The following is a 24,614-nucleotide window of genomic DNA, read 5'->3' as shown; positions in this document are numbered from 1 at the left end:
TAACCTGGTTCCATTTGGGTCTTACCCATTGTACTGAAAAAAACTTTGAACAAAAGGCAAAGCCAACAGCAAACCTCAAGGCCCATGTAATGGCAAAGCAAGAGTTGCAGCTAAAAATGTGCAGTCCACGAAGTCCATTAGTAGCTGTGGCAAGAAATGCAGTTCTGAACTGCATCAGAGGTACCTGCGTCATTTTACACAGATAGACTTTTATGGTAGGGGGGCATATCTTCTATGGTCCAAATTAGACAGCATGCAGACAGGGTGGAGAAATGGCTCTAAGTTATTTGAATACGCATTTGCGGCTTGGCACAGGTCTACATCAAAAAAAACTAGAACTACTAGGCAAGAACAGAAGAGAATGGTTAGCTGCAAGACGTGAGCTTTTAGGAAAAGCCACCTCACTCTTTATGCAAGTGCATTAGATCAGGTGCAGAGGATGGAGAGCAGATGTAAAGGCTTTTGGGGGCAGAGGGAGGAGGAAGATACAAGATACATGAGGTGCAAAGGAAAAAAAAAAAGAAACAAAGGGATCAGAGGCAAGGTGATCGGCAAAGCACTGCACAAGTGGTGGTGAAATCAAGGATGACAGAGCCCAGCACTGCAGAACTGTAGTAGGCAGAGGCATTTGTACTTGATGCAGGAAGAGTGTGGAAGCAAGAGGATTCTAACCAGGGCTAACCAGACAGGCAGGGATGATTTGGCTGCAGTCCACAAGTAGTATTCATAACTGAGCAGAAAAATACCAGAGGACAGCCCTGCGCCCATTTCATGCCCCTCTCCTTTCACCATCCCCTGCCAGGTTAGATCATTTGGTAGAACTCCAGTATTTGGTTTCCAAAAAATCCCCAATTTAACATCCATCGTGAAGCTTGTTCCATGCACATTGTTGAAATTCTCTGCCGCAGCTGCTGCATCGAAGCTCTTTGGTCTTTCTGGTTATACTTCAAGTCATTTTACAGTTATATTCCGAGCAACAGTTTAAAATATTCCAATATAGCCCTGAACTCTTGCCATGTTCGGATTATAATGCCTGATGGTACTTTCATGACAAGCGGTTCTCTGAGCCAGCTTAAATACAGTAGAACCTCAGAATTAAGAGCACCAGAGTTAAACTGACCAGTCAACCACACCGCTCATTTGGAACCCGAAGTACACAGTCAGGCAGCAGCAGAGACAAAAAAGCAAATGTAGTTAACACAGGACTGTACTATATTTAAAAAAAAATAGGAAAGCAGCATTTTTCTTCATAGTAAAGTTTTGAAGCTGTATTAAGTCAATGTTCAGTTGTAAACTTCTGAAAGAACATTTTGTTCAGAATTACAAACTAGGGCAGTCTTTGCAAGCCAGAACATTTCATCAAGAAACAAAAATACAGAATAATCACTCTTATTTCAAGACAGGAGCAATACGTTTCCCATTGTTGCTGAAGCTGAATGGATTGTTTCCTTTGCAATCAAAACTTCCCCCTCGTGCAATTGTCCAGAGACAGTTTTTGAATGCCAGGGCAACATTAGAGGACAGATTAGATTCTTTATCATTGCACTGACATAGCAGCAGATTCTAAAATTCCTCACCCTTCCTGCAGTTCAGCAGCTCAGCCTACTACCGCCAAGAGGGCAGCCTTGATACCCATAAATGCAATGCCTACTTCCCATCTCACTCCTCAGTGTGTTTAGACTACTCACTTTTCCTTGGCAGAACCTTCATCTTCCCAACTTCCTAAATGGCACTTTCAGTGCCTAGCCCCCAACTGACTGTCCCTGAACCCCAGTGCCATATTCCTAGAACTGCCACAGAGTCACCAGAGTGAGGCAGACATGCACAGCTGTCAAGGACTACACACCACTTTCACATACTCCCTGTGGAGTGAGCAGCAGGAGATTACAAATCAGACAAGCTTCTAGACGGCAACTGTAGCATGCTATAGCTAGGTCATTCAACTGTCCATATATTGTGTATTAACCAGATAGTCTACTGGGAAGCCTGCAAGAATCTTCACCCTTGTCAAGGCACAAAGTGGATGGACACACATCACCATTTAGTGCAATTTCTCTCCTTTAATATTTTAGTATTTATCTGACAACTGTAATAATGCAGATAATTGAAAAATGAGAACTTGAGAAAGGTAGCAGAGGAACTGTTCTGTATCCTGGCTCTGATGTATTGTGGAAAACTTTAGTTATATGCCAGTGTACCTTCCTCTCCTTGTGGGTCAAATTACCACTCATTCACTGAAATTCTTCCATTAAGATTTTTAAAGATTAACCCATTAGTGAAGCTTCTACATGGTTTTAAGATTCAGCCTTCTAATCTTTGAAGATCTGGTATCTCGACTCAACTACGCATCAGTCTTTTAGACTTTGGGGGAAGGAGGGAAGTAGGCCCTTTAATAGTTCAAGTAATGGGGAGAAACCAGGGGGAAGGGGGGAGAAGGGAAGTAAGAGGCAAGCAGAAAAAGACTGTCTTGACAAAAATAAATTCTGCTCAAAAAGAAGTGGCAAACATTTTCAATAAAATGACTGTTTAGATTTAAACCAGGTTTTAGGCACCTATGAAAAATGGTCCAAATTTTCAGGAGCATTGGCCATTAGCATGGCATAGCATTAACATGCCAGCTGTGGATGCTCCAAACCTTTTGATGAAGGTGTGTCAGATTACTTAAGGTATCAAAATATTTGGGCACCCAGGTAACTTTAAAAAAGCCAGTGCCTAAAAACAAGCTACGTTGGCCAAAAATCCTCAAAAGCCAAATTGACACTGCTCTCTCTCTGGGCTATGAATGACAAAAGATCAATGATTAAAAATTAGAAGGTTTATATGATGAATGATGGATGCTCCTCAAATACAGACTTATTCACTGTAAAGACTAAATTCAGCATCCGTGTGTACTTTGTGGAAATGTTCTGCCACCCTAGGGACACAGCCATCAAAATTGCAGACCAACATGGACAAGACTCAGAACCCCCTACACTCGCTGGTTAACAGTTACACCTGCAAGAACATCCACTGAAGTCTGCGGTGTGCTTGCTGACTAGCACCTTACTCTGTGTAGTTAAGAGTATTAAAACCTGACCCTTTAACAGTAGACATGGTGAACCCCACCTCACCCCAAAAAACCCCACATAACACAAGACAGTAGTTTCAAGGGAAAACAAACTTTAACATCAAGCTCTTAATTTTATTCCATCATACTGCAGTAACACTTGAAATGCCAGATGTAGAATGAACTAACAATTCATTGTCCCCTACACTTATTTGTGTACACTCATGCTGGTTGGGTTTCAACAATGTCATTTCTATGGATTATATTTAAAGGGTGGGTCACAAGGCTAAAAAAAGTGTTCGCATGTTACTGAAAAGCAATAGCTCCAACAGCCCATCCAAGCCCTCCTTAAGTCAAGGCTTTGGGAGGGAGTAGAGGTTTATTCATTGAATATCTTGAGGCACTGCTCCATCACAAAAATAGTATACTAATCTGTCAACCTATTCCTCTATATTGCAGCAAAGCAACATCAGAAGAGGGAACATTTACTATCTGCACATTCAAACAGTCAAGTGTTTTAAATGAAAAAAACCTTTAAGTGATCTTGCGGTACAAAATTAAGCCTTTTGGTCTCAAATGAGATACTCAGCTTTATGGGTAAAGTAACCATAATTGATTTTTCTTTCCTCACTAGCCCAGATGCGGGGCAAAGGCTGGCCCCAGAATGTCTAGGGTTTCTTCTGAACCACACCCATGTTAAACACACACATGAAGGAATCAGGCAAAAGAAAAATGAAAATAAGACTTATTGTTCACAGAATCTTCTGCAAGCAGCCAACGCCTGTGATCTCTTCCTCCTTCCACCTCTACTGCACGCCACCTCCCCCAACGGCAGCTTGACAAAGTCCCTTCTGTCTACAAGACATGATTGCATCACTCTCCACAGGCTGAACGGATGCTGTGAGCGGCTGGGCAGTACCCTGGATAAGGCCTCTGGGATTACAGAGGAGATGTGTAATGGAGTCTGTCAGTTTCTCAACAGCTGCGATTGGATAATGTCCATGGCTTCACAGCTCCAAGTTTGGGCTGCATATGTCTTCCTGCTTCTGTTTAGCCTGAGCTGGGGTTGGGGGGGTGAGGGCAGGGGGAAGGGAATCCACCCTGCCACTGAGCATAGAATGCAGAGGAAAGCCAGTGCACCAAGATAAAGACAGCTGAACCTAGGAAGTGACTTACAGTAAGAATCACCTTGTCAAAGTCTGGCACATGTTATAGTGCACATTTCACTGAACTCGTTTGCTGACACTTGTACAAAGCAGAGTTTTTATTTTGAATAGGCACAACTCTTTCAAATGTCTCCCAGGGGCTATTTCTACCAACACACCTACAATAAGCTAATTGATGATGGTACGAAGAGAGGTGATTCAGGACAGTTAATATTTTTAAAAACAACAACATGATGATTGCATATTTTAGCCTCTCCCCTCCTCTTGGTATGCAATTTGCCCAAGAGTGGAAGCACTTTGGGGGCAGATATAGCTCCTGGCACATTCAATTAAAATATACAAATGAGGTGGGGGTAAAAACCATGCAGTTCCTTGATGATAGTCTAATGGCCCTGTAATCTCTTTTAAAGGCCTCAAAGAAATAAGTCAGTGGCAAGTGTGTTAATAGGTGAGGAGAGTCATGAAAGGGGGGGAGAAGAGAGAAGGGCACGCTACCCAAGTCAGTACTAAGTGCATGTTTCCTGAGGTTGTGTCGTTTTACCTGATCAAAGAGCTGCTTCCCTGTGGTGTTGGGCTGGATGGCAAACTCCAGCTCAGCATCCATGGTGGTAACTCGCACACTGATCTGGAAGATAAAGAAGAAAAAAAAAAAGTGGTTACAAGGGATGTTCCTAGTTGTGTGATGCTATTACAGGGAACATAGGAACAGTCATACTACATCACACCAGCGGTCCATTTAGTCCCACCCCCAGTCTACATCAGCTAGTGCTGGAGCCTTTGGGTAAAAGGTGCAAGAAACCTTTAAGTGGGCAGAACGCCCATATGGAGAAGTTTCTTCTTAATCCCCTCACTAAGTCAGTGAATGGTTCATCTCTGCTATGAAACATGAGCATTTACATCCCTTCTAAAAGAGTTAATCCAATCTAAATCCAAACACGTACATGTAAAGTGTCAGATTATAGTTTGCAAACACAGATATAAAGTTTAGTGCTCGACAGATGACATGCCAACAGCTTCCATCATATTTAAGAGAAAGCACTTGAAACTGTCTTCTCTAAAAACCCACCACTCCGACCAGGAGATCCCACTCATGAGTCTATAAAACATGCTCAGAAATATTAACTGCTTAAGCTGCTCAAGAAGCCTATCCAGAATTTGATTATATGGCTACAGCTTCCTTTGATTGAGGCAAGTTGTGTAGCCAAAACCCTGCTATGCAAATCTTGGGAGACGTGAGGACAAGAGTGTCAAGTTTCAGATTTGATAAGATGCAGAAGCTTGCCCACACATCACTTCTGTTAAAGAGATGGATCCCCTGAAAGTGTACATGCTGTTCACAAAGCTGTAGGACTGACAAGCTACCCTGTAGTTCTTTTGGACTGCAATAGTAATACCTTTCTACACAGTACTCTACACTATATTTGTTTATTGAACATGAAATCTTTGGGTCAAGACCTCCCTACAGCAATCTACTAAACCTTTGACAGGTGGGGCAAGAGCATGAGAGTCTGAGGGCTACATAGTGTGTAAATTAGTGGTGTTCTGTCTGGGAGATTAAAACAAACAAACCACACCACACTGCTCACAATAAGAATGGGGCCTCCTTAGTTTGGATTTAGGGATGGGGAAGCGCCCTGTCAATAGTGGTTCTCCACTTGTGAGGTAACTCCTTTCTCTTCATGCATCAGTATAATAATGCCTGCATCTGTACTTCTCACTCCATGCATCTGAAGTGGGGTTTGCCTACAAAAAAGTTTATGCTCAAATAAATCTGTTAGTCTTTAAGGTGCCACTGGACTCTCTGTAGCCATAAAGAAGTTGTCAGTCCCAAATTAAAGGCACATTAGAGCCTCTATTAGACTATATATTCTAAATCCATGACAGCTGCTTGAATCCTGTAGGATTTTTCTAGGCACTTAAGGCTATGTCTACACTAGCACTTACTGCACGATAAAGTTAGGTCACTCAGGCGTGTGAAAGAGCCATCCCCCAAGCAACATAAATAATGCCAACCTAACACAGTGTACGTATCACGATGTCAGTGGGAGAGCTTCTGCCACACAGCTACCGAGCTCTCTCCCATTGGCCTACAGTGGTTATATCATGCAGCTGCGTGGCTGTAAGTTTAGTGTAGCCACAGTCTAAGGTGGGACAGGTTCCTCTTTGAATACTACTGTATGACTGAGCTGTGATTCCATTCAGACCTCTCTGGAGCATCTAGCTGCATTTCCTAGGTTAAAGGAGACTTCTTGTAGATTTGAGTGGGGAAAAAAATTCTTACCTGAAAATGGAGAGGATGAGTTACAAGAATGTGGGTGAAGCTAATGTGAGGACTTTCAGTAGTGCACCCTCCCTCCCCCCCCAAAAAAAGATGCAAGTGGTTTGTGAACCCATTTCTGTTTGCATATCTGTTTATATGGAAGGGAAAACCTCCAAAACCTACGTACATTGTGCTTCAAGTATTTTTAGCTGGGTATTTTTAGAACTAACTGTTCTAGTACTCTCCCCATCCAGGACGGCCAAACCAAAATTCAGGATTATGCAAAACAAGATACCCAATGTATCAAAACTGAGAATACAAAACTGTGCTATGGTTACCCCTGGCCTGCCAGGAGTCAAATTTTAATTAATTAATTACCAGCTCTCAAGATGATAGACTCTTCCCAATGCACCCTTCAGCTCTATCTGCTCCCTCTCAAAGAAAAAGCCACTAAGTGGGTTGGCTTTACCAATACAAATTCAAACTCAAGTTTAGACTAAAGTTGTAAACCATGACACTAGAGACAAAAAGCAACCATCAGCAAAGAAATATTTGAGGAACCACCCAATATAGCTATGAATTAAGTTGGTTCAGAGTAATTTGTCTACCTAGACAGGTTTCATCACTAACATCACCATTTCCTCTGCTAATGAGATAGCAGCACACAAAACTGCAGAACAGCTGTAGAAAGATGTGAGCAAAAGGCTTTTTTTTTTATTTAATGGATGAACTAGTCAAATCCTAGATTTACACACAGAAAAAGATCACTGTGCCCAAAATATGTGCATTTCTGAAACAGATCCCAACAGGCCAGTTCCCCCACTCCCTGGGATAACCATGCTGGCATCTTGCACTTTATTCTGCCGCAGCATTAACTGTTCTGTCACCATGCAGTAAGAAAAATATCATAGCCAAGCCTTAAATTGGCCTCTTCTGCCTTCTCTGGATAGCTTATAAGACAACAACTTTAACCCTACGTGTTTTGTAGTTCTTATGCAGCACTCAGTGCTTTGTTAGGATATACTGAAATATCCTCACAGGAGGCTTTTCTACAGATTCCGAGTATTTACATTGGCTCTACTTCTTTGTCACCTCCTTTAGTTGAACCCACTGTGAATAGAGCAATTGTTCTTAATTGGCTAGTAAATACACAGTCTAGCTAGGCATTCTTGTGTTGCCAGCTGAAATAAGTAGCCAGGAAGCATCTACAGTTTTTCTCCCTTGTTCGTGGCATATATGGACCAGAACAAGGATTTTTATTTATTTTTTTTTTTTAAACAAAGTCAACTGTCAGACAGGTTACACTCAACTCAGCCACATTTGTCTTTTGACTACTATCCTCTGCAATGACTTAAGTCCTCTTTCCCCAAAAGCTTCACTACTATTTGTTCCGATCACTGGTGGAAGAGCAATCCATTATTTTGCTCTCCCTTTTACAGTTTAAAAATGATGACTGCTGGCCAAGGACATCCTGGCTCGGGCAAGCAATTTAGACTGAGATATTAGTGACACAAATGTTGGCTTTGACACTTCAGCCCACAGTTCCAATTAATCAGGAGAAGACAACTGTAGCATCTGTGGCTGGTTTATATCCTGGGACTGAATAATATTTTAAAAGAAGTTGTTTTCCAGATCAGACCATAAAGTGAAGCTGCCTTGATGGATGGTAGTACCAATCCTATATGCAGGATTCTAATCTTTTAAACCTATTTGTGCCCACACAGTTAAAACGCAATGCTTGACACTGCTACACCACAGTAATTGGGCATGCAGTAAGGGGCCTATTTTTACTTTAGTGCATTTAAGCCTATTCTACAACCAATCTGTTCAGTATATAAAATTCTTTAAGAATCTTGTAGTACTGAACACGGGTAACTATTTGAGAGAGAAATACCTGCATTTTCTGTACTCTAGAGGTTCTACCAATTATTTCTGCTCAGAGTTAAGTAAATGAAAAGCTCAGAAGCAGGCATAAAAATATTGAGACCTATGCAGTTCTGCTTAATTCAGGGTATATGGATTCCAGCGGCCAGTTTAAATTGAGAGATAAGTAGGTGCTCTGTAAAGCCACCCCTAAATACAGTGGGGCCTCACTTGTCTGCACTAATTGAACGATCTACTAAATAACTGGATTGTGAGTTAGCAAGAGATCAAGAGGGAGACAGCTTCTTGTGATCTATTAACCAAATAGCAGCAATAATGCAACTGATTTATTTATAATCTCATACTATGTTAGCCACTATGGTGTATTAAGTTTTGCAAAGATAAACATGGTACCTCACTACAGTGAAACATTTTTGCAGAGAAGCTACTTTGTGTGCATGAGTTATTGGGTGTGGATCAGTGATAAGAGCATTACCAAGGTTCTACTGTTTGAAATGGGAAGTGGAGTTTCTCTTTATTATCCCAGTAAGCAGATAAAAGGTCAGGCTTGTAACACTTTATAAAGGAGGACAGGCACATGGCTGATGTTTTAAGAGTATGGCCCTTTAGTGAGAGACATTGTCTTATATGTAGGAGAGGTTCCATCCCCATCAGTTCATTTAACTGATAGCAAAAGATACATATTACACAGAAGAACTCTCTTCCTCTGTTCACCCTTAAGTGATAAAGCAGAACTTTAAGTGTACATTAGTATACATACTGCATATATCACCTCTGATGAGAGTGCCTGGTAGAGCAATCAGCTAAAGTCTTCCCTGGCTAACCTTAAAAATCCCTTAAGATGAACAAAAAGCCTCATACTCTGCCCATCATTGATAATGCCACAGCAGCATGGGTGTCCTATAATACTGATCACTATTCTTGACGTTAGAGAAGAGAATCCAATCCCACCACAGCACATCATGCTGTTTCCTTTGTCAGTTATGAGATACTAGGATTTTTGGGGGGTGGGAGGGGTTAAAAGGCTAAATTTATTTTTTACCACCAGTGTTTATGGAATACAGATAAATAACTTGTGCCAAAGATTTTTAAAACTGCTGCCAGCAGGAGGTCTAAGCTGTTTATACCTTGCACTTCTGAAAAGGGGGGGTGGAGGGGGAATAGATCTCTCTCAAGCTAAAAATTTCCTCACATCTGATGTACTAACAGCAGTGGGGTATGTACTCTCCCCATTTCACAGATGCCGAAGTGGGTGTACAGTTGAAGTGACCTGCCCCAGATTGCATAGTGAGCATGTGGCAGAGCTAGGAACTGAACTCCCACTTTCCTGAATCTAGGAGGTTTTTCTTCTGCTAGCATCTGGAAGCAAATGTAAAGACAGACCTGCAAGATCTGGACCGGCTCAGGGAACAGAACATAGTCAGACCCTTTTCTATGAGCACTGTATTGGTTTCCTTCACCAGCCAAATGAAGTTGCAACCAAGACTTCCACAAAGTTGTAAGTAGTTCTAATGTCTTCCCCTCTAAAACCCTATATACACATGCTCACCAATGCGTCCAGCCACCAGGCCTGTGCTGGAGACTAGATCACTGCCTGGCAGTGGCATGGAGACATGGCAAAGGTGATGTGATCTCCCCATATACACAAGCACCAACAGCAGTTTAGTTCAAGTGTTAGCACAGCTGGTGCTGACACCACAGCTCATGTTAACTGGTTGTTCACAGGCTAATATTTCCCATTCCAAAGAACCAGCTGCTCCCCAATGTAAGGGGGAGTAACCCAATTGACATGGAATCTCATGTCTTGCTACCCAGTCATTGTAGGGTTACTACATATTGAATTTTTATGAAATGACTACTAAGAGCAGGGAAAAACATTCCCTCCAATGATAAGAGCCCAGAAAGATACTTTTTTTTGTGTGTGTGTGTGTGTGTGTGTGTGTGTGTGTGTGTGTGTGTGTGTGTGTGTGTGTGTGTGTGTGTGTGTGTGTGTGTGTGTGTGTGTGTGTGTGTGTGTGTGTGTGTGAGTGAGAGAAAGCTGGCTTTCTAGAAAAAGATTTCATAACAACTCCTTTGGAAAGGAAGGAGTAACATATTGAAGGGCTTAAGACAAACCCGTAACAGCTAAAAAACACAGTTAAGGGATTTACAGGCGTTTATCGTTTTAGACTTCCACTTCAGGATGATTGCCTAGGTATGTTTCACTGCATTTCTATTTAATGCAACCCAATAAATCCATCCATCTTAGCACTTTTAATGCATTTACTCATGTACGAGTGCAACCATGAAAACAATTTTGTTTAGATCTTTAGAGGCCACCTCTACTATAATAAAAATTCTGCTAGCCCTTTGAGCAACTAGTAATTTACTAATCAAAAGGAAGAGAAAGGCTTGCAGAACCCTTTATCCTCCCTCCACTTTAGTTTATACATGTATTTACAACTCTCAATACTGTGCAAAGTGCTTCTAAAAAAATGGCTTTTGCTGCATATTAGAAGATGGCTGTGGTACCTCTTTTAGTGTTCCTCCCTAACAGGATTCCTAAGAACACTCCACACCAGATATCAAGGAGAAGATACTAGTCATGAAACAGACTATATTGCTAACATCTCCCTAAAGGAAACAGCCAGAACCCCAGCAACTCTGTCTGTTACAGAGAGCAGTTGCCATGGTTTTACCACTTTAACTACCATTTGTTTTTTTTTAAGTTATGAAATTGCTTCTGCAACAGAATTTCCTGCTGCCCTGGACAGCACTGCTGTGAAGGCAAGGCCTCCTACACAGGCCAAACCCTCTAAGTCAGAGCAGTGCCTGTTCCCATATGGAAAACAGCTGCAACTGGCAAGATTGCCTTTTAATATATAGCTTCAGAAATCATCAGGGATGAGCACCTCCTCCCACAGCAGCATCAAATTAGAGACAAGTGATACTAGGTGCCTGGTACCATTATCTATTTGCAACAGGCCTTCAAAAGTTTAACACTGTGCATATGCCTTCCATACCCACCCTTCATCCCCTCCTCCATGTAAATGCCTGAATAGGTTTGCTAATAAGTTCCTTTCCAATGCTCTCGCACATCAGTTATCTCAGATGTTCAGAGAGGAAGAATAATCCTCCTCCCCTCTTAATAACCAGCAGTAAACTAAACAGGGTGGTTTGGCCTGTAGCTACCTTATAAGAATGGCAAAACAGGAAAATAAATTGTAGCCAGGCCAAGTTACAGCTGCAAGATGGTATTTCCTACTACACTTGATACAACTGGTACCCAGTGTTTCCTTTTCTCCATGGCTATGTGAGTGGACAGAGGAATCTCCTTTACCTGAAAGTGCCATCCCAGAGTCACTTGCCTTATCATCAATTACTTTACAGTTTATTAGGTTGACTTGTGTGTAGGTGCAGGGATGGAAGGATATGCCCAGTGGTGAGATGGAGCTGGTTCATGTGAACCAGTTAATTCAGAAGCTGGTTTAGAACCAGTGGTTAAAGGGCTGGGCAGACTCCAGGTCGCAGGCCACATCTGACCCACAGTACTGTCCTGTCTGGCCCACCTGGGGAGGCTCCCCCAGCCCCTCCCCTGCCTTCCCTCCTCTTTCAGAGCCCAGCACCAGCACTCTGGACCACTCCTGGGCGGCTCTGGAGCTCCTCCACTTTGAGCAGCATGGTAAGGGGATAGGGCTGCACAGCACCCATACATGCTGCCCGGAGCAGCATGGTAAGCAGGCCAGGCCAGGGCTGGGACTCCCACTGCCTCTACTGCCCTGTGCCCTTTAAATAGCTGCCAGAGCCCTACTGCTGCTACTCCAGGGGCTATTTAAAGGGCTGGGGTGGTAGAAGTAGGGGAGACCTGAGCCCTTTAAGCTGCTGCCACAGCCCCTGGCTGCTGCTGCTACTCCAGCAGGGGAAGCAGAGGGCACTTACCAATACAGAGCAGGCTGCGGCTGGCTCTGATCTCCCCCTGCTTCTGCGGGCCTGAGCCGGCCCCAACCCAGCCCTGTGAATCCCTATTTCTACTTTCACCCCTGGGGTCAGGGGACAGAGCAGGGCGAGTTGGATAAGGGGTGGTATCGGGGGGGAGGGGAGGGGGTCTCGGGCTTGTACTCATGGGAAGTGCTTAATAACTGGTTCCTTACCAGGTTGGCAATGGCACTTTGGCAGCAGGTTGTTCACTCGCTCCAGGCGAAAAAAAAGAGTGAGTGAGGACCTGCCACCGAAGGCCTGGTAGGGAACCAGTTATTAACATTCTGGCAGCTCATCACTGGATATGACCAACTCCTGTACTAATCAAGTGCACTGTTAGCTAGCTGAAGGGTTCTTCCTTCCCTGCATCCCCTTTGAGGATCAGAGTTCCTGCAACAGAAAGTCCAAAGATACTGGGAGAAGAGGAGATTTTACATGTTGTAATAATTCCAGGATATTAACAAATGGCCTCCGAGTGTCTGTCAGAGACTACCGCATTTTAAGCCCATAATACAAGAAGTTTTTTTAGCATCTAAATATTGTGGGTTGTGTCTCATCAGTATTCCCCACACACACACACACACACACCCCCCCAGTAACCAGACATTTGGTGTGAAGTTTTGCTTACCTAAAACAGTATTTTAGAGAACTGATTTCAGTTATTTCATATGACCCTTTTTGCATATGGAGCAACACGAGTTCACAAATTCATCATGTAACATGTTTGTAAGGAAGAGCAAGGATAAGCACAGTTGCTAAATAGGGACAGGGTCATGGTCAGCTCCAGGCACCAGCCAACCAAACATGTGCTTGGGGCAGCATCTTTGGGTGAAGCAGTGCTCAGTTTTGGGGGGGTTTTGGTTCAGCTGGGTGGAACTGGGGAGGGGGTTACGGTGGGGCAGGGTCTCTTTTTTTGCTTGGGGCAGCAAAAAAAAAAAAAAAGTTAGAGCTGGCCCTGGACATGGTTGATCCAGTTGATATTCAGCATATCCACTTCCTTCAAGCCCAGGATCAGGAATGACCTGAGGAAAGTCAATGGATAATTAAGGTGGTCTTTGTTATTCACCTCTTAGTGGTGCAGGAAGCAAGCCATGAGTTCATCTGGGCAAACAAGAGGCAAGTAACAAACGACCAAAAATCATATGAACCAACTCTATATGCTGAGTCAGTCACTGCTGCTTTGACCAGAGTGCCTTTTTACCCGAGTCTGAAAACAAGTATACCCCAATCAAATGGTATGTTGGGAATTTAGTGGGTTTGTGGACTGGGACTGATCCCACTTTTAGACAATCACATGACAGAAGAAGAAGTCAAAGTCAATACATTTTACCAGTCTGCATTTCCCTGAGCAGGGGGTTCAAATGGACAGGGAATTCAGTGCAATACTAAAGTAACTGGCTACCACATTTCAGTTGCAAGTTTAGCTCTTTCTATTCACACATGAAAGTAATTAGTTTCTACAGCTGTACCCATCATCATCATCATCATCAAGTATTTGCCGAATACTTTAGAAAACAAATTCCAATCTGTGGCTTTATTTGTAAGCTACTGAGTTCAACTATGCCATATGGGATGTGCGATATCACATGGTATCATTTCTGAGATATTCTGACATTCCCTGAAAGAAAGGAAGCCTAGAATGACACTTCTATTCAAAAAAGTTATACCAGATTAGCTTTATTGAAATTCAATGAACTTGTAGGATTTACCACCACATGCACATATATCCCCATCAACCCGCTCATGAACAGTTACACCATCCCAAGAACCCTGGGAACCTGGCAAGTCAAACTCAGCTACTGTTCACAAAAAGCTATTTGCAAGTCACTTTGTATTTGAGTTCCCAAAGTGGGGGTGGCTCTCCCAGATCCGTTTCACCCACTGGAAACATTTCAGATCTAGCAGCAACTTCTACTGGAGGAATTTAAAAAGTTACACCCACCCACCCACAGTAACAGAGCCTAGTCTTAGTGTAGCTTGGCATGGAAGCAAGTTGCCCTGCACTCCCAAAAGCATAGCAGTTACCTTAACTGAGACCTGATATCAATGTGCATTGGCCTTAGAAAGTAGGTTTTGTTCATTAATTTATCAGTGGTTTTCAACCTTTTCCACCTGCAGACCCCTAAAAAAACCTCAAATGGAGATGTCGACCCCTTTGGACCCCTGGGGGGTCTGCAGACCATGTCTGATTTCCACATACCACAGGCTGAAAACCACTGCTTCATCACAACTCCCTCACTGCTACTGATGCATTCTTGTCCCCACACCAATATTTCCCCAGATTCCAGCATAAACATAAATTGCACTAAGCTTTCATGATGCAGACTCTCCACCTGCAAGTTTTAACCCACCAGGCTTTTTACAATACCCACATGAAGCTAGCATTGCTAACAATCTTGCCTATTTCTTCCTCTATTTAGGATGGCAGTTTATACAATTAGGACATTCACTGCCCTCATCCTATCAAGACATGGAAGCAGGCTTGCTGTCTCAGGCATTACCAAACCTCAAACCCTTAGGGTACATTCCTTCTCAGATGGCAAGCTGTCCATTTTGTGTATGGATAACCCAAGCCAGAACCCTACATATTGTGCTTGTAATTCAAGGGACATGAAATATCCCCTAGAGTATCATTTATTCAAGACTCCCTGACTAATTATTTCTTGGGCTATTAAAAAAGTCATTCCTTATTGGAGGGCACAATGCAGGAAGATTGCTACTCTTCAAGGGCACAGAATATAGCACTACTGGTTTGATTTATAGGCTTCACACCTCCTGAGATGTTACAGCTATGATTCAAGTTATCAATATGTCCTTTTCAGACTATTCCTGGAGAAAACTGCTCTATAAAAAGGGGAAACTTATGGGTTATCTGATTTTCTCATGGACAGTTTGGAATCAAGTTAAATAGAATACTGTGCCACATTTACACTCCTTTCACCCATTCATAAAGGAATTCAGATTGTGTGTCATACACACAAGAATGACTACACCCACCCATGAAATGAAGCCACTTCTGGGGTGGAAATTTTCAGACTAAACAGCATGTTGCAATACTACACAGATTAGGACAGGAAATCAAGTATACTACATCCAACAGAAATTGTATGGGGAAGCAATTCATAATGTGGCAAAGCCGTAAGAGGAATCTAGAACTGTTAAAGACGACTTTAACAGTAGCATCAAAAGGAGAGCTCTGTAGAGAATACGGAGGCCCAGGACACCATGATCAGGGTGAAATTCTACCCCCAAAAACCCACATGTTGTTTAAGGGGTAGACATTTCTCACAACTACATATTAATTCTAATCCTGGCTGGAAAGATGAACTAACCTGGCCCTGACACTTTACATATTCCAGGCCCAGTGGCTTGCCAGAGGGACATGAAGTCACAGTAGAGTGAACCAGGTGCTTCTGCTTACTACAGGCCCTACAAGGAACATTAGAGATAAGCCACTCCACCCCCACCTGTTGCACCAGGGATACTTACAGACATCTGGCTTCTTTTTGACTGCCAGCCCTTCCCTCTCAAAACTTCCCTGTGTTCTTTGTGTGTCGGAGTGAAGCTGAACCTAGGTCATATGAAAGTGCTTGCAATTGCTGAAGGGATTACATTTAATTAAACCAAGCCCCCTTCCAGCAATCTTAAAGGGGCTTTTCATATTCCTAAGCTCATCAGGGAACAGAACACCAGCAGGCAGGCACACCCAGGGTTCCAAGCATAACCCTGCCACATTGCAACCTGGAGAAAAAAAAAAGATTAACCCTCCGGATGGCCACCCAAGAAAGCCTGCTGCATCCATCTGCTTTTCCATTTAACTTTCACACACTAGTCCTCTCTACTTCTACTCTTAGAGACCTTGGGCTCTATGGATGGGGCACTAGACTGGGTCAGTAGATGTGTTCCATCCCCAGCTTTGCCATTAGCTCACTGTGAGACTTTGGATGAGTTGCCTCTGGGTCTCGGTTTATTCCTCTAACCAACAAGAATGTTATTTGCCCACTTTTCTAATGCACCTTGATATCTATGATCACTGTAGAAGTGGTATATCCCTTACAGTCATTCATTTCCATTTTCACTAGTCATTATCTCTTTTACTGGAGCACATGATGGGAACTCACTGACTCCTGGACCCCCACTTTAGTGCAGACCCTAAGGACAAGGAGCAAATGTAAGATTTAGCGTCTTTGCCCCACACCGGCTTAGACAGCTTCAGGGAGAAATTAAATGGACGATGAAAACTTAAAATTAAATTTGACTTACACACACACACCTCTAATATGACCACTATAATTTAAAGAGGAGAAACAGATTCAAAGTGTTATTTCTAGGTCAGTTTTGTCATTGTAACTTGCACATAGATTTAATTTTTTTGAAACCAGATTTCAAGTTGACTGTATCCCTGTAACAATATTCTAGTTATTGAGAGTGTTGAGACACTTGTGCTATTTGTGTGCACAGCACAGGAGGGTTTTTAGTAGAGGAGAAATCTTTAAATAAATTTTTTACCCAAATTAGGTATCTAAAGACAAAGAGGTGCTTAATTCCCATTGACAGGGGTCTAAGTGATTTGGGAAATCCCACTAAACATTTGCTTTTTTAGCTGCTTAAATACTTCAAAAATCTGGCCCCTAGGCAAGTTTATAAAAAACAAACTTTCAGACTGATGATTTTATGCAAGCAACAGATGTCAAAATAGACAGCTCTTGTATCATGTAAAATCAGACTAACATGACTGAGAACCTTAAGAAATGATCAGTCTGAGTTTATTTCCTAAATCTGAAATTACGATTGCAGTGACAAAAAAAGAAACTCATGTTTGAGCTGTAATGGGGAGAAATTTAAAAATAAAATCACTTCATCCCAGTAATGAAAAAAGTCTTATTCAAAAGGACAGCCTACAAAAGCAGTAGAGGCTGATCTCCAGGTCACAGGATGGAGAAGCAGCAGGAACTGAAGGTCACAGTGGCCTGAGCCCTTTCAGAAGAGCTTCTTTCAGGTCATTGAAGGGCTGATCTAATTATCATCAGGTGCAGTCAACCAGCACCCAGGAAGATAAGCAGCACAGAGAAGCCAAGTCTAGTGAGAGCTAAACTGAAACCCTTCAAATCTTCAGCTGCTGGTACTTGGTCACCCCTGCTCCTGTACAATCTCAGCCAGCCACTGAAGCCAGTGGAGAACTAGGATGCATCCAATACTGCAACAGAATGTCAGCCACGCTAAAAAAAAAAAAAAAAAAAAAGAGGCCACACGCCCACCAACCTCGCATTTTCGATAGACAACTGAGAAACAAAGCCTGAGCCTCCTCACCATTGTGGCTTATATAGAAAACTGTCTGCAGCACTCGTCCATCTCAAAAAGGGGATTTCAGAGTTTGAGGAGATTCAGAGATGGACCATGAAAGGGATTAATGGAATGGAGAAACTTGTATGAAGAGATCTGAAAAGGGTGGGATGTTCATCTTTTAAAGGAGAGCCAAGTGGGTACACGATAGAAGTTAAGAAAATAATGAACATTGTAGAGAAGGCAGACGAGGAGCTTCTATTCTCCTAGTCTCAAAACTGAAGAACAAGGGAACATTCAATGAAATCAGAAGGTGACAAATACAAAGCCAACAAGATACTTCCCCCCGCCTCAAATAAAATGCATAATTAGACTGGAAATCGTTGCCACATGTCACTGACTTGCAAGATTCTACAAAGACAGGACTGGATATTTACATGGCAACAAGAATATCTAGAATTATAATTAGTTTGGGGAGAAGCCTCTTGCTTCAGGGGTTAAGCCAATCCCTAGCTATCAGGAGACTGCCTAGTGCAGGGGTCCCCACTGCGGTGCCCTCCGTGGCATCTATGAGCGCCCTCCTACTGGCCACAGGAAAAGCAGCTGCCAAAATGCCGCCGAGAAGCAGCAACATCAAGCACTGCTGCCAAAATGCCGCTGATTTTCAGTGGTGACGCCTCTTGACGATGCTATATCTCGGTGGCATTATGGTGGCTAGTCATCAGGCACCCACCACACTGAAAAGGTCGGGGACCACCGGACTAGTGTATGTGTTGGGGAAGAACATCTGCTGGATACAAGGTTCTTGCACCTTCTTCTGAAACATCTAGTTCTGACCACTATTGGAGACAGGATGCTGTTCTGGATCCAGTATGGCAATTCCTAGTATTTAGCACAGAACATTATATAGTCTTAAGAGTAATTTGATACAACATGCAGCATTACGCAGTTAATCTATTATGGGCATGTATGCACTCCTTTATAAGAGTATTCCTTAAAGTTAATTAGAACAATTTGTAGTGGCAGTGCTCAGCCATCTTAGTCTGCACTTTAGGGCTGAATCCAACTCCAGAGACAAGTATGTAAATTTGACATCTGAAGACTGCACCTGACTGGATGTCAAGTAATTGATGGTGCATGTAAAAGGAATGAGACTTGCTTTCTGCCTAGCAGAACTAGGTCAGAAGCCAGGTTGGTCAGATACATCAGAAGACTAGAAGGACTAGGAAAACTCAACACCACTCATCTTTCAGAAAGGGATACAGGGCCACTGGTAACTACTATACTCATTAAAGCCATTAATGCTTCAGTTATAGATAGCTAGACAGGGTAGCGGCTGGAGCTAGAGGATTGTTAAGTTTAACAAACTAAAATGCAAGTTAACTATTTGATTTTCAGATTCCCAGGATACTATAAAGTTGGCTTTTGACTTCAACTGTCTGTCCTTGCTGCAAGCTGCACCTCTAAAGCAACTTCCAAAGCATTGAGTAGTTGAGAGAATGGTGGGGCCAGCCCACTACAACAGGAAGTGAACCATATCCGCCTCAGCGAGGCTCAAAAACTTTATGATTGCATCTGAAAACAAGTCTACTTGAAGTGGATCTGAGAAAGAGGGGTGGGGGAAGGGAGAGAGATGAAGGGAAGTGAACATGCAAATCGGGCATTCATTGTCACAGGTTGTGACATTCTCTTGCTTCTGCAGTGGAACTCAGTGGGGCAGTGTCAGCATTAAGAGTCTGTGGCCCCACAATTTAAAGCAACAATGAAGTACGCATGACATTTGGATGTCATTGTTCTTATGGGGGTATACTTAGTGTCCTGGCCATTGAAGTAAGGGCAACAGATGTTTGCTAGAGGACTAGGTTACCTGTACTAGGTGCCTATTTATCATGGATGGCTTTCTGGACTACCTCATTCCACTTAGGCCACACTATTTGAGTACCAACATTGGTTATTGGGTGCAGAGAGGAAGAGAACCCTCTGCCTTATCTAACAGGCTGGTGGCAGAGACTACATCTGTTCAGCTGCAAGGATCCCTCCATTTTCAATTCTAAACAGTTGCACAGGATCACTGCCAACTGTCTACAGGTGAGGGGGCTTCTTATATCCAGTCTGTAGTGTTTTACAATATACTCTTCTGCAGCCTCTGCACATGACTGGCCATTTTACAGATTTTAATGCAACTCCAATCCTACCTTAGTATTCTAGGTTGTCCTGGGGGGAGGGGGGGAATTAACCTTTAAATTTTTTCCCCTAATTAAGACCCTATTGTATTATACTTTGCCATACACTTATATAGTAAAAGCTGTATAATCATTGAAAACACCCTGAAAAGATCCTCAGGCAAGTTAGTCCAATCTCCAATCCCCTACAGCGGACATGGTGCTTCTGAGTCAGAGCTCACCAACAGCACTTTAAACAGATTTTAAACTGCAGAATTCATACTGCACTGGCTGATATTGTATGCCCCTTATCTTATGTTTGTCATAATGACTGGTTTGCAGTTAAACTGCTAGTCAAAGAGGCTCCTTGAAGTTTTCATTCTCCACCAGGCACCCCCATGATTACAGGTGAGTCTCATCTTACACAGGGGCTCCGTTCCACAGTTAGCGTGTAAAGTGAAAACTGCAGAGTCAAAATTACATTGAGTTGAATGGTGGGCAGAATCTCCTGCACTACAGGTACAATATTAAAACTGTTATTTCTCTTTTTTTTGCCAACCACCAAAAGCTGAAATTGCACGTGTTAAATGCATGCAAGATGTGACAGACCTGTAATTCTACTTTGGTTTATTGTGATAGGTGTGTGTATAAGCAGAGGGGCATGACAAGATAGGAGGGAGGAAACTCATTCAAATACCAAGAACTTGTATTTGCATGTCTCCACTCTTGCTAAGAGGCAAGTAGATTTAAGTACCCAAAACTTAAATGTCCCCAGTATGACAGTCCATCTTTTGGTGCAATAATCTTATTCTGCATTTGCAATTACTAAGTGATACTCCAGATGTTAACATATGAATGTTCAATTACCACAGCTCCCCTCACCAATAGAGAATTGCATTTGTTTTCTCTACTTATTACTATCTAAAACACAGGACTGAGCATGGACTTGAATTCTATTCCCATTCCTGCCACCATCTCACAAGTCATTTATGCTCTTAGCACTCCAGTACTCTCTCACACCTCCATCTGCAAGATGTGAATACACTTACCTCACAGATATATTGCAAGATGCTCTGAAAAACGATATTCTATTACTGATAATTAAGTCTCACAGTGCAGCACCTTTGGAAGAACTCCCTTTAAGGGCTGCAGCTAACAAATGTTTACAAAGCAGATCACCCAGTCATTAGGTACCTTGAGAATGAGGACTTGTATCAGGACTCCCCAAAACAGTGTCTCTCCTTCCACTAGCTGAAGTCTTTGTTAGAAGAGGAACCTGGGATAGTCTCAAGTTTTCACTAGCGTGACCAAAAGTTAAAAGGCAAAACATTATATTCCAGCAGCGCTAACTTTTCAACCCAGGGTCTTTATCCATGAAAGTTACTTACACCACACTGAGGGAACTGAGCATTTAATCCCTTTTCACCAGCTCTTTACCTGCACCTACCAATCCTGTAAAGGAGGTTTACTTTACCTTTAGGATGTACACTCCACCCTCATACAGATGAAAAGCAAAATACTTCTCTGCAGACACTGCCATCTTGAGAGGCAAATAGCCATAGAGTGTCCAGTTAGGGAATGACCTATCACAGCAGCACTGCCACACCCAAGCTGGGCTCTCTTAAAACAGTTAAGAGGAAGCCAATGGATAATGCAAGTCTTCAGTTGTAGGCACTCAGCACCTATGACAATCAGACCCCTAGAATCTTGATTAAGCTCAGTTGTGTTGTTGGGTAAGTCTTTCCTGCCACCATTAAAGCAAACTGGAATTCTACCTACTTCATTATATATATATAAAATCAAAGTTTCTGGATTTTTGCAGTAGGCTACATGTGAAGAATATCTAAAGAGAGTTTCTTAATGGAACAAGAATGCCTTACACTAGAGATAGTCACCCATACCACAGTTTGGCTAAGGCTTCAGGCTTTTCCACCATCCCAGTCCAATGAAGAGTCAAGAATGCTTTAAGTTATATTAAAGACCTTTTTAAAAAACCAGGGGTGGCAGGAGGAAGAGAAATGGGAAGCTTCCTTCATTCATCCCACCAAATTAGAGACAGGTTTCCTTGTTTCAGTAACACTTTTTTCCCCATTGGTATGGATATTAAAAGAAGTGTCAAAGCTATGGTAGTGTGGCTTTATGACAACCAAGCACTAACAGGGACCACCATAAAGAGGTTCTACCTCAGCATTTATTATTAGTTCTCAGCAAATAAAAGGTGAGTTTTAGAGAGATTTACACCTCTGGGGATATTACCTATTTGATTTATAATAGAATAATAAAATCCTTAGTAATTATGTTCCTTTCAGGAAGGAGGACAACAACATGTAGATTGTTGTGTCAGGTTTAAAGCATGGTTATTAGGTTTTAGCCACCAGCAGGGGGACTTGCCCCTTTCAACAGGTTACAAGTAAAATTCATCAGCTGAGGGTAACTGAATTTATTACATGTAGTTTGTCTGAATATTCCAATTCCGTGAGTTAAATGGCAAAAATTCCTTCCTAACTAACCAAGTAATACTGGATTAATCACTTCTTGCAGTCATAATCTGTGTTTCAACACAGTGGCCACTGGCTAGTCAGCCAGGAAGGACACAAGCAGTTCCCCACCCTCTTAAATGAAGAGGCAGGGAGGGGGAAAAAAAAAAAAAAAAAAAAAAAAAAAAAAAAGGAACACTAAACCAGAAAGAAAATATTATGGGTGGATCCCTCAGAGTAATAGTCAAGTTCAGATATTTATGGCGGCAGTTATTGCAAATGTTATTCACAGCCTTGGGTAGTAAGTCAATTCCTCTATTTTTGCCATTTCCTCTCTCATAAATAGAATCTTCATGAACACTCCCTTTGCTTTCCTGTGATAAAGCTGCTGTCTGAAGTTCCTGTGCCACTAGGGTTTGAAAATAAACACTTAAAAAGAATTGCTTTTCAGAACAGGGACAGAGCAGCTACTTGGGTGACTTGCAGAGACCAACAAGCTTTGTGCCCCTTCTGGATTTGACTGACCATCATATTCTGGAAAGAGGACATGACATCTCCCCTCACCACATGTTCAACATTAGGCTCAGGAGAGCCAAATCCAGCTTGAGGTAGTTGCCATCATTTGTCCCCTTCCATATTTGTAACAAGAGACAACTGTCTGAAAATAGACTAGATCTGGAGTTGTGTGACATATGTATGCTGGGAATATGCACACATCTGTGTGCTTAGTATGGCCTTTGGACTTTTTAAAAAGAGCTGAAGTTTCAGGGCACAAGATTAGGGCCAGGGACATGGCGTATGTGAAATCACATACAAGGCTTCCTGCCTCTTAGGAAAGGGCCAGTCAGGAAAGGGGCTCTTTGTGCCTGTCAGATGGAAGCTCTGACAGGGCACAGGAGCTACGTATGAAATCTTGGAAGAAGGGCTGACACCCTGGACAAGCAGCTACACAAGGCCCTGAGGGGCAGCACAAGTGTTTTGAGTTGCATCATGCTGTTTTGAATCTTTGTTTCTAAGGCCTTGGCTACACTTGCACTTTACAGCATTGCAATTTTCTCGCTCAAGGGTGTAAAAAAAAGCCACACCTCCCTGAGCGCAGCAAGTTACAGCGCTGTAAAGCGCCAGTGTAAACAATGCCCCAGCGCAGCTCCCAGCACTGTAAGCTAATCCCCTTGGGGAGGTGGAGTACCTGCAGCACTGGGAGAGCTCTCTTCCAGCGCTGGCGCTGTGACCACACTCGCACTTCAAAGCGCTGCCGCGGGAGCGCTCCTGTGGCAGCGTTTTGGAGTTTCGAGTGTAGCCAACCCCTAAGGCAATCAGGAGCCCTGAGGAAAAAACTGAACTGTGCCATTTGGGGCATGATTTCATCTTCTCAGATGGGGGAGTGAAAAGGAGCTTGGCACATCAGTTTACAGTACTTGCTGATTGGGACAGATGCACAATAGTTATCTCTGCTGACACAATCCAAGCTAGACACAGCCACTTCAAGGAGATTTATATCCTGGGATCACTACATGCTTAAGTGGATGTGCTTTAGTAACAGCTAGGATCAAAATGCAGGGAAAGACCAAAACTGGCTTAAGTAAACACTAGGCAAGTCTCTTCAGATGGCCTGAAGCAGCCACTAACTAAATATTTTTCAATGTTATTTCTCTACTTAAGAAGTCTCTTAAACATTTCCCTGCCCCTAATTAGGGGCATTCCATTTGCTTTGTTGATCTAGCATATCATATACTCTCTCCGTATCTAAAATAGCATAAATTTCAAACAAGCCTTCTAGATCACTAGAGACTCCCAAATTTCAATCTGGATTCAGTCATGAACTAAGATTTTAGGATCCTAGTCTACTGCTCTGTGAGCCTCTGGCCAAATCACAAGAGTAAACTATGAGCAGCTCATAAGCATGATAGGCAAGATCAAAACACAAGATCAAGGCAGGCTTGTAAGGGTTTTGAAGACTGAAGTGCATTGGATGTGTGGAGACAAGAGTCCCACAGCACACAACAATACTATGGCCTGGTCTACACAAGTTGAGGTAGAATTTAGCAGTGCTAAATCAAATTAATCCTGCACCTGTTCACACAAAAAAGCCATTTACCTCAACATAAAGGACTCTTAAAATCCATTTCTGCACTCATCTCTGATGAGGGGAGTAGTGCTGAAATCGACATTGCTGGTTTGAATTAGGGTTAGCGTGGACACAATCTGATAGGTCCCGGAGGCCAATACTATCTCGCAGTACACCACTGTGACTATTCTGGACAGTCATCTGAACTCAGATGCACTGGCCAAGTAGATAGGAAAAGCCCCGGGAACTTTTGAATTTCATTTCTTGTTTGCCTACCCTGGAAAGCTGATCAGCACAGATGACCATGCAGA

General features: G+C 42.7%; 1 protein-coding gene across 2 annotated transcripts in view; it reads right to left on the bottom strand.

The window, feature by feature from the left end:
- MSN (moesin) overlaps positions 1-24,614 on the bottom strand; it is a 76,554-nt gene that overhangs the window by 28,842 nt on the left and 23,098 nt on the right. The window contains exons 1-2 of one of the 2 annotated variants that reach the window (XM_050964661.1): positions 15,803-15,899; positions 4,754-4,837 (exon numbers count right to left, since the gene is read on the bottom strand). In XM_050964661.1, the coding sequence (XP_050820618.1) occupies positions 4,754-4,837; positions 15,803-15,808 (90 nt within the window). In that variant the 5' untranslated portion in view covers positions 15,809-15,899. Of the gene's footprint in view, positions 1-4,753; positions 4,838-15,802; positions 15,900-24,614 lie in introns of those variants that run through there. The other variant, XM_050964660.1, reaches the window with a different exon arrangement.

This window comes from Gopherus flavomarginatus, chromosome 8 (assembly GCF_025201925.1).
Source record: "Gopherus flavomarginatus isolate rGopFla2 chromosome 8, rGopFla2.mat.asm, whole genome shotgun sequence".
Classification (NCBI taxonomy): domain Eukaryota; kingdom Metazoa; phylum Chordata; order Testudines; family Testudinidae; genus Gopherus; species Gopherus flavomarginatus.
Note: the sequence above shows the minus strand (reverse complement) of the source record. Positions and strands in the feature narration are given on the sequence as shown.